Consider the following 16,375-nt stretch of genomic DNA (forward strand, 5'->3'; position numbering starts at 1 on the left):
AAGAATCATCAGATCAGGATTTTAAATGTTAACTTTCTCATTTCTGTGATGATAAGAACAGTTTAAAATGTAGTAATATTCTCATTCTGACAGTAGAACAATATCACAGTACTCACAATTCTAAATGTTCACAATATTCTCATTTCCATTATTATTGAAATACAAAGATTTTATTCCTTTCCCATCAGCTCGATGACGGGCAGATCTTTCCGTTTTGATAAGTTCTTATTGTTCATCTTCCATCAAGAAAAAAAAAGAGAGAGAGACTCTTCTTGTGTTAATTGCTATAAATATTGTCAAATTCTGATATACTTTACAGTAAAAATGTAAAATAAAGTTACAGAAACTCAAAACAGTTGGTTAGAAGATTTATACAAGCACAAACACTAAGATTTTCATCATCTCATCAATGAACTATGATCCCTTGTGAAGCTATAAAACAATATCAAAGTAGGGCATTAAATTAAACAGAGCACAAACGTGTCTGGGGTTCTAATTTAGTTGAAAGGGGACATGCACCATCTGCCAGCCAGCAAAGAAATGCGGCCTTCTCATTCCGAATGGGTCGGGGTCGTGCAGGCTGGCTAAGAATCAAGAAACCATAATTTTAAACCCTTACACCCTCGTTCTTGCAATATTTTTAATGTAATGTTCTCCTCCTGCTGAGTAGATCAATATCAGATTTACAAGAGTTTTTCTAATATTGTTGCAATGCAAGGATTTTATTCCTGTACAGTTAATACGTCAGCAAAAGCAAGTTACAAGAGATCGTGCAATGGCCGGCGACAAATCTCAAAAATATTGAGCAAGTAGTATGGAAATACTCATCATGAACCTTCCTCTGATATTCTTCTAAGAGTGCTTGATTTTCCGTGTGCAATAAAGCGTAAAGATCGCCGGATTCTGAGGTGGCTAGAACTTTGGGATAGGACATTAATGACTTTGGTTTTTCCTCATTGCTCACACGGTGATCATAATCAGTTTCAAGTTAAATATATTGACCACTACAATACAATATAGTAATGTTTTATAAGTTCTTGTAGGAGAAAATGGAGATCTTTTCGTTTTGGAAAAATATGCAGAGACGACATAAATCATAACACACCAAGGCAGAATTACATTTTGATCCATAATTTCTTACAATTGAGTGAACTTCTGTTAGTATTTTTTTTTTTTCCCACCTCGTGGCTCTGCAATATGCATAGTGTGGTTGTAAAAGTAAATTTGTTGGAAACTTTGGAAACTACAAACATGATGCTATCATTAATGTCTGACTTGGAAACTATGCAGAACCATACTGGTTAACAATTACTCAGCTGCTTATATGGAGGAAATAGTTACTCTATACCTAACTAGCAGATCTCTGTGAGTTCAAGTCCTGAGAACAGGCAACTTAGAAGACAGAAGGTTAAAACTGCATCACCAATCCCAATTCAGTGTTACAGTCTGCAGGATCAGCAGCACCATGTATATTCCCTTTAGCAGTCCATAGATCGCATGACGTAAAGTTAGAACATTCAAACAAGCTCCCTGGAAATCAAACTGTATATCAAGGAAATCTTGTTTGTATTTGTTGACAGATTGATATGATGGTTAAGAGTTGATTAAGATTAGGTTCTCACAAAATAGTTCTGAGTTCAAGGGACACTTGGTAAGTTTTGAGGACTGATGGAGGAGACAAAGAATCCAGTAAACTGATATATTGTCTGGTTCCAGGTAGTTTTGAGGATGTCAAGTCTCATCTCTTCACGACCTTTTGGTGCCGTCCTTATATCCATGTCCTTTTCATTCTGTTCAACAATTTTTTTTTAATTTTTTTTGTGTTATCATATTCAACAAGAACCTCCCACGTCTATCTATTTCCAGGTGTGATTCTCTTTATTATTCTCTTTATTCACCCTCTACCACATCTCATTTCTCTCAACCTGCAGCCTAAAATAATTGAACAGTTATCCTAAACATAAACACAGTTAAGTCCCTTAAACTAAATTATTTCTTTAGAGGCTTACAATCATTCCCTTCATGTGTCTTTTAAGTTTAAGACTAAGGCGTTAATGAAAGGTTGCTGAATAAATTTAGTTCCATAATTGCTTGATTTAGGTCCTATAGGTGAGTTGTACTTGGCCCCCATTACGAACTGGTCCCAATTGGTTACAAGGAATTGAGACCCTTTCATATGTTAATAATTGCAAATAATAATAAATTCAGATGTTGTTACACAAGTGAAGTCAATGTTTGTCTCAACATTCTTCATTGCTGCTGGGTATAAATATGCCTTTTTAATCCCTGTTTCCTTTCAAGCATCGTCTAATCGAGCTTCTGCCAGCAGTTAACTCACAAAAACACTAGAGATTTCTCTGATAGGTTACAGAAAATAAACGAGAAAAAAAGATGGAGCCTATTGGAGCCACTGCGGAGGGAGAGTGGAGTTCTCTTAGTGGAATGTACACAAGTGAGGAGGCTGATTTCATGGAACAGTTGCTTGTCAACTGTCCTCCTAATCAGGTTGATTCAAGTTCAAGCTTTGGAGTTCCATCTAGTTTTTGGCCTAACCATGAATCAACAATGAACATGGAAGGGGCCAATGAATGTTTATTGTATTCTTTGGATATTGCTGATACTAATCTGTACCATTTTTCACAAGTGAGCAGTGGTTATAGTGGTGGTAGTAGCATTCTTTTTCCCAACTCAAGTGGAGAAAGCTACTACCTGAGTGATTCCCACCCAGTTTTGGCAAACACTAATAGTTCCATGTCAATGGATTTTTGCATGGGAGACTCGTATGTTGTTGATGGCGATGACTTCTCAAACCAAGAATTGAGCAATGGAAATGTGGAAGAGTCTGGTGGAAACCAGACTGTAGCTGCTCTTCCTGAACCTGAAAGCAATTTGCAACCCAAGAGAGAATCAAAGATGCCAGCATCTGAACTACCCCTGGAAGATAAAAGCAGAAAGCCACCTGAGAATTCCAAGAAAAGATCACGACGTACGGGAGATGTAAGTACAATAACCAGCATTTTCACCTCCTTAGAATTTGCTACAGACTCAATGGATGGAGTTCTATTTCCTGTTGTAGAGGGTATAGCAACCAGTTTTACTTTTTCAAGGCACTGTCTAATTATGATTCTAATGAGTAGGCCCAAAAGAACAAGAGGAATGTAAGGTCAAAGAAGAGCCAGAAGGTTGCCTCGACTGGCAACAATGATGAAGAAAGCAATGGTGGCCTTAATGGTCCTGTCTCAAGCGGTTGCTGCTCAGAGGATGAATCCAATGCCTCCCAGGAGCTCAATGGAGGAGCGAGTTCAAGTTTGAGCTCAAAAGGGACAACAACTCTCAACTCAAGTGGCAAAACAAGAGCCAGTAAGGGGGCAGCCACTGATCCCCAGAGCCTCTATGCAAGGGTAACTACCCTTTTCAAAGTTTTTGCACAGTATATCAATAAACCAGATTTGATGAAACATTTTTCTTCCACCCACCCACAATGTAACAGGAATTGATAGGTCTTTTTATTTTCTTATTGCAGAAAAGAAGAGAAAGAATAAATGAGAGGCTGAGAATTCTACAAAACCTTGTCCCCAATGGAACAAAGGTATATATGGAGTATATTTCACGATACCATCTCTGATTCTATCAGCTATAAATTCTGTGATTCGCAAAATTCTCAAGATTGATTTATTGATATGGAAGGTTGACATTAGCACAATGCTTGAAGAGGCTGTCCAGTATGTGAAGTTTTTGCAACTCCAAATTAAGGTAAGAGCAAATTAAATTCCTTCTTTATACTACAAAAGAATTTAACGTTGCCTGTTTTAAACTTAGCAGTATCTTGACATGAAACAAATTTTTTGATACATTTTTTTTCCCATTTTCTTGTTTTAAATTCTGCAGCTGCTAAGCTCTGAAGACCTGTGGATGTATGCTCCTATCGCGTACAATGGTATGGACATCGGTCTTGATCATCTGAAGCTTACCACACCAAGACGATTGTAGATGTTAAGAGGAGGGTGGTGATTTTTTTATTATTTCTGTTAATAGCATATGTGATGAGATTAAAATATAGTCATTGCCACTTTGTAATGGTTTTATACTGTACGAGTATAGATAGGGTTTCGCTTATAAAATTAATTCACGAGGAGTAATCATCGTGAGAAATTCTTTCATGTAGACACCTTGACATGGTGAACACTATCCGAGCAGAGTTTTTATTCTTGAATATAAAAAAGTGTCCATAACAACATACATGAACTTGTCCATAGAACAGTCATTCTCAGTTGGTGGCTTAACTTTTCAATATTAAAATCTAAGAATTTGCTGATCTGTACTGGCATATGATTTTTACCGATATCAACTGATGTTTTTTTCTACCTTGAGGATGACATTTTTTACATATTAATGCCCTAAGGATTGCATATAATGAAGGAGGAAGGTGCATTCTTTTCCATACAACCAAAATGAATTTCCTAAGAAAATCTGCTGGGAAGAATATCAATGATCAACTTTCGACCAAAAGAATTTTCAAATTCTCTGAGATTTATCCAACTTAATGCGAGGGAGTTTTGATGAAGTACCCACACCAAAGTCCATAGGCTTATGGCTACCTCTTTCAGGCCGAATTAAGAAGCTGTAGAGCAGACCAGTCACGGCGTGCCCGCTGAGGCTTCCAACGAACAGAAACGGAGAAATCTTGCACTTCATTGACCATCCATAACAGATCTCGCGACTTACAAACCACTGCTTATTTTTCATGGTTTCTTCTTATGCATATGATTTCCTACTTGCACCATGCCTTTGAATTTGTGAAGTCCTGGACGATGCTGGGTTATCCTTTGGGATGATCAGAAAGTATGCAAAAAGAAAGGGAAGGAGAGAAGATAATGAACAGACAGAGAACATCAAGGGGCTATGGCAGCAATTTTGGAACAAGGCAAGAGTATTTCCAATACAAATCTGATCATCCGTACAAACGAAAACATCAACTCTCCTTGAATTAGTATATAACGGCAAAAAGAAGGTCAACCTGTCTAAAAGGGATGGCTCAGTTACAGAATTAAAATAGATTAAGTGACAAATTTAGGGATGGGAACGAATATTCTTGGACGTTACAGCCAAATCCCTTCCTGTCTACCCCAAATCCAATCTCTACTTCAAGTGTAAGATTTTACAGTCCTAATAAACGAAGTACAATTTCTAATCTGCACTCTTATCGTCCATGTACATAAATTCACGCCGAAAAATGGATAAAGAAGAGCAACAGTAGAACCGCATCAACACTGCTGTTACCAGCAACAAAAGAGTGTTAATGATTGGGCGTTTTTTTCTTCATGCCCGCTCCTCATGGACATGGTTTGGAACTTCTGCTTGACTGTCCAGAGGCATGTACTGTGCCATGATAGCTCTTATCTCTGAGTCCATGTATGACTGCAAAAAAAACAAGAAGAACAATGAAAGAAAAAAACATCAACTGAATATGCATTAACTGCAACACAAGTATAACAATGACATGCATAAGAGTTTCAAGATGACATGTTGCGAAGAGCAATCCAGATACTCAGTTTGATGCCCAACTCTCATTGATCCGGCTACTTGAAGTTTTCTAACCAACACGTAAACCCGAAACCTGGCCAGCCCATATGCAGCTCTCTAGCCCCAATGTAATGGCAATTAATATTAAATTCACAAGTGGTTAACATAGTTACCATACTGTACTTTCAGCCATTTTTTAAAGGCTGGATGACCAAAAACTACCTGAACTTAGCCTCTGAATTATTATTTTTTTTATTTGAGTACCATGCACTATTTTTGGTAAAAAATAGCCTCTGTCTAGGTTTTATGTCCCTCCATTATTTCAAAAAAAAAAAAATCAAACACATGTTTTCACGACACATCATTTTTTTAAGCTATCACCTAGGGTCAAAATTGATGAAATGGCCTATTTTTACCAAAAAACTGGCTCAAAGTACTCGAATAAAAAAAAAATTAAAGTTCAAGAGCTAAGTTTAGTTTGACCCCAAGTTCAGGGTAATTTTTGGTCATATAGCCTTTTTAAAATGTTCCAGCTACGCAAACATTGATGCAAGTTCTACACAAATGAGGTATAAACTGCTTAACAAAAGATACTAAAAGTAGTAATAGATGGCCCAAGTTCAGGGTAAGAAACTTTGCGGATAATCATATTCTTCATCTTTGCATTAATAGATATCCCTCAAAAGTTGCAAAGAGATTTTTACTATAGAGATAACTCTTCATCTTTGCATTAATAGATATCCCTCAAAAGTTTCAAAGAGATTTTTACTATAGAGATAACTCTTCATCTTTGCATTAATAGATATCCCTCAAAAGTTGCAAAGAGATTTTTAATCTCTATCACGGCTATTCCAAATGTTCATATAACAGACAGGTGTCTGGAGTGAGCAAGAAAACATGGCAAAACTTAACCAAAGGTATGGTTTTAAAAGGGAAAAAATGCTGGGCACCATGCTTACCCTCAATTTATGTTTGTAGACAAGATATCCTCCACCAGCAGCCATCGCCAGGCCTATAAATATGACCCAAACCACAGTCCATGCTGATTTCACTTCAGTGCCGCTCTTACCTGGTATTGATCATGGGGAGGACAGACATCAAAACAAGGACCATATTATTGCAAGTTTCTAAACAAACAAACAAGGAGGTACGATTTCTAACTCACTTATGCAGGTATCATGGTCTCTCATATAAAGAAGATCCCCACTACAAGAGCATTCATAGCTTCCCCAAGTATCTTTACAACTACATGCAGGGCACTGACAGGCTTTTCTCTCTTTGCACTCATCAACATCTGCACAGTCAAAGATAAGTAGATAGGACAAAATATTAATCAGGAGCATCGAAGAACATGCAGATTTCTCTGGCAGGATTTTGTTTTCAACAAAGTCAAGGAGAAAACCCAAAACTATTTTGACTTGGCAAGATTTGGATACTCAGAAAATTGTTATGCAATTCACTATAATCGGAGCATCTTGGTGGCCCAAGCATAAATAAGTTTAAAATTTAAACATTTGCTTTATCCTACAACGGTGATTCATAAGCATTACCCCCTGGTTGGGGTAGCATAGAAGAAATAACTTAATACAAGGGATTTAGACTACTGCTGTTAGATTTGAACTGAGTGGAATGGTGCCTGAGAAATCATGCATGAATACAAGAAGCACCTAGTGAGGACGAGTACTGGGAAGAGTAAAAAGCCCCCCCCCCCCCCCCCCCCCCCCGGTGGAAATTATTTAAAACATTCAATAAAAACCTCTAACTTCAAAGCAGTGCAATGAGAGTCAACAGGCATAACCCAAGTGCCTGTTGAAGGATGAGACAATGACTTGGTCTTTTTGTACATGGCTGTACGTTCTCAAAACCTAACAATTATGCAATATTTCAACCAAACATTGCCTCTTGTTCTGTTTGCAACTTACACCTCAGGCACCATAACATTCTCAGAAGACTCAATTTGCATGCATAATCCTTAAATTTCCTTTCAGAATGAATCAAGCTCCCCATCCTGATAAAACCACAATACTAAGGATGACAATGGAGGAATCTCTTACCTAAACAACTTTTCACACCATCACCTTTAAATCCTGGAGGACACTGGCATTTACCACCATCAACATCCTGTCCACAGTAAAATTAGAAACTGGAACTCAATATATTTACTGGAGAATAACAAGTTGGGAAACATGATGTTCACTAACCAAACAAGCAGAGAAGGTATGTCCGTCCTGGGATTCATGCCAACAGCCCCCATTGTTAATTTTGCACCTCCCAGATCCACTCACTGTAAAACAATACAACCACTTTAAAGCATAGCACACTTTAAGATTGGTAAGCGAGCATATCAAACAGATTTAATTAGAAAATAACACAAGTTGCCCCTTATGACGTGTGCAAACACATCTAATACTAACATCTGAGAGTCAAACATCAAACATGAACCTCAAAACATATAGTTAATATTGAGCACATGCTTAACAGAGCATGATCCATCGAACCTTGGGACAGAATACACCAAGTGTAATGCTAGTTAGCTTAGGTAGTAAATCTATTGGTGTTGGGTCCAGAACCTAGGCTCAAATCCTACTCACAGAGTTATTTGCGAGGGAAGGCTAGAACAGCTATTTGAAACCATGATCCCCCCACCCACCCCACTACTCCTCAAAAAAATGAAATAGAAGAAAACCAGTCACTATTATTTGATTCCAGTTGACTAGGATTGGAACTTTCCTGCCTAGTCTACCCAACTTTCACCCAAAAACCCTCAAACAAAATAGGCTGTCTCTCAAGTATACATCAGATCTATGTATCATCAATGGAACTAGATTTTCATTATGGTAATCTTGCAATTCTACTGAATATGAATATAGTCAGTACTGCGAATATTTTTTTCTAATAAAAGCCCATAATTGTCCATAAATAACTTTTTTCAGACATTTATTTATCATCATCAGCAGGACATCCAAGCTTTACTGAATGAATGAACAGCTATATTATTACATTTTACATGTTTATGCTGATTTATAAAAGGGAAAAAAAAAACATAGAGCTTACCTTCACAGTTCTTGTAACCATCACCTTTGAACTGCACGCCATCAACAAGAGGACACTCACATACTCTCCCACGAAACGTGTCCTGCACAGATAAAAACAGTTGTCAAACGGAGCTAAATATATCAAAAGCCAGAGTGATGCCTTGCAGCAAGTTTTAATTCATACCCTGCAGGCTGTAATGTTGGCTATTTTATCTTGCCAGCAACCCCCGTTATTGTCCAAGCACTCATTTGTCTCCACATCTGTATCAAAGGAATTCCCCAATCAGGAACTATTGTTGAGAGTACGCAAATCACCCAAGGCAGCTGGCACTAGATGTTAGTCTCAACAACAAGGGTATTGGACTCGTGATCTAAAATGAAATATGGTTCTAGGTCTAGCATGCTTGCAGTGACTACTCACAATACCAAGCACTCAAATCCTCTTAGTCAGGGTCATTCATCAAATGATGACCTCAATATCAAGGCAATCAGGACAAATAGCTTAAGAAAACCTACCACCACTCAAACAAACAGCAGGCTCTGTTGTTTCCTCGAAACCAGAGCATAGAGCCTTTAGAACAGCACCTTTCTCCAACTTTCCTGAAAGTGCAAGTTTTTTTTTTCCAAAAATAAATAAATAGCCAAATGTAACGTTCATCCAGGAATACAAGTAGGCAATAACAGACCTCGATATTGACGATTGTTGACAACAAGGGTGGGCAAAATGGTTACATCACCCCTTGTTCCTTTTCCAACCTACATAAAGGTCTTTGTAAAGCAGTGATATATGGTTTAAATGGTATCAGAGATTAAAACAATTGCAAGCAGGCACAAGTATCCAAACTTATGGACTTGGGTGTGTCTGGAAGTGTGGTTGCGGTTGCTTTTCAAAGTGATTTTCACTCAAAATTGCATCAAAATAATGTTTTTTTCATTTTTAAAAAAATTATTTTTGATATAACGCATCAAAATGATCCAAAAACACTAAAAAAATATTAATTTTAAGCAAAAAAAAAAATCATATTTTTTGGGAACGCTGGTTGGACCGCGTTCCCAAACGGTCCCATAAAAAGTCATGCTAAGCTGAAGAATAAAAAATAACACGACAATTACCTGGGCATCTTGCTCTTCTTTCAAAACTGGGTTGTCAGAGTTAGCTTTTGGGTCTCCCATACACTTATCAATCTTTTTACCATCGAGCCCTAATGATTGACAAATGAACAGCATAAGAAATTTAGCACACTAAAAACTCTTGGTTTTCCCACTTTCTAGTGTGATCAATAGTATCCTTAAAATATGAGAAAGCAGTTATGAAATATTTACCAAGAGATTTGATTACAGCATCAGCACATTCTTTGTTGTACTTCTTCTCCTTCATGGGACATCTAATTTGAAAATCAGTCACGTAATCCCACCACACCCAAGGTTTTTTGGTCTCATTTGCCACTTTAAAAACACATAGTTGTCTTAAATTTTCAAGAACAACATCTTTCCCATCATAACCTGAGCTAAAGTCTTGTTCAGGATCAGGAGCACAATATCTTCCATGATTTATACACTGAGACTTGCACTGCCTGCTCAAGGTGAATGCTTGTGGGCAATACCAAGTAATGTAATGGGGTGTAAACTGAGTGTAACCACCTTTCTCAAGTATCTGTGCTGCACCCCTAAAGTCCTTCACAAATTCCATCAACATGTCACACTTAACCCCACATTCATCATTGCTGTTGGTCCATAGCTCATACTCCACACGATCATCTGGGTGCGGAACAGCTTCTCTCCAATCAAGATTCACATTTACCATATCCCCATTGCTAAGTGCCTTCTTTAACGTTTCACTAAAGCTTTTCTCGATAAGAGCAGAAGGTATTGTTATGTTCTCAATGTATTGTGCAGATGAAGCGTCCTCTGCAGGTGTGTCCATGGTTATTAATGGTTCCTCCATGTCATCTGCAACAAGAACTGCAGAAGCCCCAGCCTTCTGGGCATTCCAGACCTTCAAAGCGAAGAAGCAATCTGAAAAGCAATATAAAGAACTAATTATAGATTTAGCATTACAGCTATGTAGGTAGTCTTAGAGGAATGTAGTTTAACAGAAGAAAGTCCTGAATCCAACAAAACCCATATCTAGATGGATAATAATTCCTTAACAGCATATGCAACATACCAAACAATGTGATCCTGGTTAAGCATAAAGGGACCAAAGATCAAGGGGGAAAAAAGTAAAAGAAAGAAAAATAGCTTAAATACTATGGGAAAATCAAGTTGCAACGTGTTCAGACTTTCATAAGCTTGTTCCAACAAAACAAGTAAAGAATTGGCATATTCAGGACAGTAAAGTAGTTTCCAACGCAATGGAACCAGGAAACAGTTGGTATGCTGTGCAAAATGCCTAAAAGGAGCTAAAATAACTTGGTGCACTGATGATTCATCTAGCATACAAAGCAAACCAATCAAATAAGAATTTTCTTAGAACAGCAGCATAGGTGCCTCTCACACAGTCACACTGTCTAAAAAGAACTAAAATTTCAGGAAGTTAATCTGAAACAACAAATGGAAACCTCCTTAAACATCTATACTGACTGAAAGTAGCTAAAATAAGTAAATGATCCCAATTAAACAAGGGTGCCTTCTCAACAACCTAAACTTGAAAACCATTAATAAACCATAAGCAAAAGGAGAGTTGCTTCCCAACAGGATACCTCAAAACATCATAACAACAATCAAATTAAGCCAAAAAAAAAAACATTAAGCAAAATTAAAATGTGCAACTTAATAAAATTAACAAAAGGGCACCTCACAATCAACCAAACCCAAAAAAAAAAAAAAACCACAAATCTTACAAAAACTAACCTCAAAAGCAAAAAGGGTACGTATCCAATCAAGCAAACCTGGACCAATCACTCACACACGAAAAAAAAAACAACTAACTGACCAAAAATATCAAAAGGGTAAATACCTCCACGATCCACCAAGACAAAAGTGGGTAAAGCACCAGGCTTCGACTGAAACGAAATCCCAAATCCATCAAACTCTTTGCAACCCTTTTTATTATCTTTTGGATACACAACAGCACCTGCCATACTACCTCCATATTGGGGTATCCCAAAATTCCCAATTGCACTATCATAAGTACCCTTTATTTTATCTGGTGATGTAACCCTCAAACTGTTTTTTTCAACAACAAATCTAGCTATAGATCTTGGTGCTATCAAAGAAATCACCAAAAACCCTAAAAAGAGATTCAAAGACGATCTCTTTAGCGCCATTTTCTAGTAAAATGGGTAAGAGATGGGATTTTTTTGTGGGCTTTGCTTGTTTTGATCTATAAATGGTGCTGAATGAAGAAAGTTTGTTTCTTTGAAAGCATAATCAAAAGATCAAACAGTGGGTATTTCTTTCTTCTTCTTTTTTCTTTTTTGAGTTTTGTAAGAAATAAAAAACAAGTCTGGAAAGGAAGTTTGGGTTTCTTTTAGTGTTGGTTTTGTTGTTGACAAAAGAGAGGAAGCATCATAGAAATACCAGTGATGCGTGCGAACGAGTAAGGCACAGATTTATTTTCGATTTTTTGTGTGACTGTGAGACTCTCTGTGCATGCATGTGTTTTGTTTTTTGTAGCAAAACTCATCTGTCTATAGAACACAAGAGTAATTAACATCTACATTCTACACGTCCATTTGATAAGATATGATAATGTTTTTTTATTGTCGAACAAAAACAAGTCAAGACATTTCTGCAAATATTTTTTAATGATGATATATTTATTCCAGTAAAACTGTTCTAGTCTGTGTATGTGAAGACTGCTTTCTTTTTCATTCATTCATTATTGGAGAGATGTGTCTATTTTTTTATAAATAAATGTATTTTTTAAATTAGTTTATTTTAATGTATTTAAAAATATAAATTAATTTAAACATCAACTCCCATATTTCAAACCAGAATATTTGAGTAAACAATCAAGTACCTTATTATTTAATTTTAAAAATCTATATCACAAAATCCGAGTCTAAGTTTTTCAAACTAGTCAAAACTTCACATGGTCTAACAGGCACCATGCATTGTTTTGAAACCCGGACCGGCCCAGCGGGTCGACCCGGGACCCGGCCGACCCGGGCATGGGACCAGTCCGGGTCTAAGCAAAAACCCGCCTGGAAGTTGGCCCGGCGAAACCCGGTCGACCCGCTGGGTCGACCCGGGCAAACCCGGCTGCGACCCGGCCTATTTTTTTTTTATATGCATAGAGGTTAAACAATGTCGTTTTGGCTGACGAAAATGAACAATGCACTGAAGATGCAAGCCTGCAATTGCAAACAGAGAAAACCTAATAAAGAAAAACAATTTCAATCTCGAATTGCAGAGGAGCAGAAGACTCTTGATCCCTTCAATAAGGTTAGACTTTTGCTTCTCTTCACGAATCTCCTTCTTTCACTCTCTCTTTTCTTTGTTCTTTGCCTTTTTTTAAACCCGCAGTTCTTGATTGGGCATCGATTAACAGTTCTTGATTCAATCATCAAGATTCAAAACTCCCTTCATCTCCCACCGATCAGCTTAAATAGCGGTTCACTATGAAATACCTGTTGATCTTTGGCTATTGTTGTGTCACCTCTGAGTTCACTTGTGAGCCACCATAAATCTCTGCCAGGGGATTCACAATCAAGCCACCACCACCCTGAAGCCGTAACCTTTGGTTCCCCAAATTAATTGTTTCAGAATGGCCATTCCTATCAGCTCTATGGCGCACAGCAGTCGATAATGGAGTACCCCTGGATGAATAAATCCTTGAGTTTGAATACCAGCCTTCTGTTTTCTTCAAAAACCTGGAGCTCAAGAAGTCCGTACCAGGTAGTAAACAACATGTGGTTTTGTTGGAATCTGTGTTGGTCATCCTTCCACTAGATAAAGCCAAATCATATGATATCTCATCCAGCGCCAACTCTAGGCCACGCACTGGATGAATAAATATTATAATTATATAAGAATGAATTAAAAATATTTTTTTTGGGTTGACCCGGGTTAACCCGGGTCAACCCATCTGACCCGTGACCCGATCACTGAACCGGGTCAATGACCGGGTCGGGTTTCAAAACTATGGCACCATGTGATTATCTTAGGTTCCATTCCATTTAGAAAAGAGATTATGATCATAATCACACACAAAAAGGTATTATCTTGTACGGATTCGGGAAAAAAAATTGTTGGATAAAGAAATTTCCTCTTTTTGGACATGCAAAAAATAGTTGGGTTATTTCTTGTGCTAAACATCAACTGGATCTTTCAAGAGCTTGTCTTTAAAAGTTTCATCAACCAAGATTTATTGATATTTTTTAATATTTAATATAAAAATATTTATTTTTAGCATAAGCCTATAATAATTACAAGTTTAATTATTAAATTCATATCCAATACTTTCGTCCTCGAGTTCAAGAGTTGGGCAAGCACCTAGCACCTTACAAGCTCTCCGAGCCCAGCCCCGAGGGGCGTACCCAATCCCATTGGGCCTTAGCCTTCTTTTAAAGCTCAATCATATCTTTTCTCATTAATATATATGTAAGAGATATTTTTTTCTTATTAATACATGCATAGGAGATATTTTCTCTCGTTGATACATGTATAAAGGATTTTTATCTCATTAATGTTATAGAGTAAAATAACTCTCCAACCTCTCTACTCAAGAAAAAAATAAGGTTCATCTCTCCCTATACTTCTAAGTAGTGTTTGGGCAAATTTTGGGCTCCAATCAGGCTCAACCATGTGACCAGAGCCCAACCCTCGAGGCCTAATTTTTTAGGACCCCAAACGGGTCTCTTGATATTTTTAACAACCCTATATATTTTGGATCCTACTCTCCCTGTACTTTTAAGTGTAGAAAAAAATCTCTTAAGCCTACAAAACTCTTCATCTCTCTAATATATTTAAGTGGAATATAGTTCATAACTAACAAAATTAATTTTCAACGGTGAAATGACTCTTTAGCCCCTCAACTCCACAAAGACAAGACTAATGGACTATAAATTCATCATGAATCATCCAAATAAAGGGTTCACAATCTCTCCATTCTTTTCATAAAATATTCTTGCAGAGTCTTTGTCTCTAAAATATCATTATACATTCTCTCTATAAATATACTTATTTAAGTATCTAATAGTCTACAAATCTATAAAAGGGAACCTTTTGGAGGCACTTGGCTTCCCACATCAAGTTACCACCCGCCTTGGCTAAGGAGAATGAATCAGATTGCAAGAACTAAGTAATTAAGCTATTATCAACCCACATAAACCTTATTCCTAAGCACATTGGATTTGAAACATCATTAATTAGAGTCATTTATGGAAAACTGATTAAAAAGCTATCAGTTTCTTTCTAAAACTTGTTTTTTAATATTTCAAGGCCATTCCATGGCAAATAACCAAGACAACCTAGGCCAGGATGTATGACGAATCTACTTGTTACCTCGAGCACTACTACCCAGCCAGACTTTCAATAACTCATTAATCAAGTACAACTCCTCACTAAGGTTGTGATGGTAATTTTTTGGGAAACTCAGGTCTTATTATCTTCACTAACACACAACACTTAAGTGCCACCTCCACTGACCACTCCCAACACCTGTAGACAATTACACTACTTTAAGGAGCTTAGGAAGAATGATATTCAGTAGAGTGTTTTACCTTGGTGTTCATTAAGTCCCTTAATGGGTCATTCACGTTGTTGCAATACTCATGCATAGATTCGGTACTCCAGATGTGCTCCCCTTGGCTACCACAAGATGGACATCAGTTACCGATTCCACCATTCCACACTAAACTCTCCAAGCTCTTTAAAGCTTAACAAACAAATGACCGGGAGACGATATACATTTAAGCATAACCAATAGCATGTCTATAACCTCTATTAGGTGAAGGGTTCTCCTTTGTCCAAACGAGTATTGAACACTCGATTCCCTATGGACTATATTTTCATAAAAATAAGATTGGACAACTATAATGGCCTAACCAACCTAAGGGATCATGTGTAAAATATACAAAATAGGTTAGAGTTGGTTATTTAGGATATTGACTTGATATGCAAAATCCTTCCTACAACCTTCTGGTGGTTTGCGCACACTTGATATAACAATTTAGAGTCATACTCTATTGAAGAGTTTAATGATCTTTATGCTAAACTAGTGGCATATTTTAGCATCGGCATACATGTTAAGAGAAGCTCCATAAAGCTATTTGGGGTTCCTAGTCAAAGGGTGAATCAATACAAACATACTTAAAGATGCTCAAGATGAAAGAGTTGCTTGATTCAGTGGCCTTAATAAGAGGGGTAAATGAGCATGATATATGGAGAAAGCTTTATGCCCTACCATATAAAAACTTGCTCGAGGTGAAGTAAGTCATAGAAAATCATATACGAGTGAAGAGGCAAGTGTGTTATGACATATGCCTTAATATTTTTATAAGGATAATCAACATGAAAAACCTTCTAAGTAGAGTCATTCTCCTAGTAAGAATGAAAGCTCAAGGAAGAACTATGAGGAACCAACCTATGGATGTTTGGTGTATCCTAAAAGCTTATCACACCCTTGAATTAAACTATGATAACTCATTCAAAGTTATCAGGGTAATTAAAACAAACACCTACCACCTCTAAGATATGGTTTGAAGAATTTTTCTCATATTTGACACTCAGATAACGTCAAGATGCATTATCCTTAATAAGAATGTAAGTTTCTTTTTGAAATAAAAATATTGTATCTCTTATATACATTTTCTATTTACAGTTTTCCAGTGTAGTCTTGGATTAATATGACTCTCTAGTATAACTCTTGG

The 16,375-nt window shown here is 37.1% G+C and overlaps 2 protein-coding genes across 2 annotated transcripts; one reads left to right on the plus strand and one right to left on the minus strand.

Moving 5' to 3' along the window:
- Nucleotides 1-1,345: 1,345 nt before the first annotated feature.
- On the plus strand, nt 1,346-4,342 carry LOC7478655 (transcription factor RSL2). The gene is made up of 5 exons (XM_024583386.2): nt 1,346-2,997; nt 3,138-3,401; nt 3,524-3,589; nt 3,688-3,753; nt 3,889-4,342. Exons 1-5 carry the CDS (start codon nt 2,392-2,394, stop codon nt 3,988-3,990), a joined length of 1,104 nt encoding a protein of 367 aa, XP_024439154.1. The 5' UTR covers nt 1,346-2,391; the 3' UTR covers nt 3,991-4,342.
- A 697-nt stretch (nt 4,343-5,039) lies between these two features.
- Nucleotides 5,040-12,234, minus strand: LOC7478654 (vacuolar-sorting receptor 3). Its single transcript, XM_002298736.4, has 12 exons — nt 11,518-12,234; nt 9,882-10,574; nt 9,672-9,760; nt 9,245-9,314; nt 9,075-9,158; nt 8,743-8,819; nt 8,578-8,659; nt 7,725-7,807; nt 7,578-7,644; nt 6,689-6,817; nt 6,483-6,592; nt 5,040-5,418 (listed from the first exon to the last, which is right to left on the minus strand). The coding sequence occupies exons 1-12, from the start codon at nt 11,825-11,827 to the stop codon at nt 5,320-5,322; spliced, it is 1,893 nt and encodes a 630-aa protein (XP_002298772.1). The 5' UTR covers nt 11,828-12,234; the 3' UTR covers nt 5,040-5,319.
- Nucleotides 12,235-16,375: the final 4,141 nt, after the last annotated feature.

Source organism: Populus trichocarpa, chromosome 1, assembly GCF_000002775.5.
Source record: "Populus trichocarpa isolate Nisqually-1 chromosome 1, P.trichocarpa_v4.1, whole genome shotgun sequence".
Classification (NCBI taxonomy): Eukaryota; Viridiplantae; Streptophyta; class Magnoliopsida; order Malpighiales; family Salicaceae; genus Populus; species Populus trichocarpa.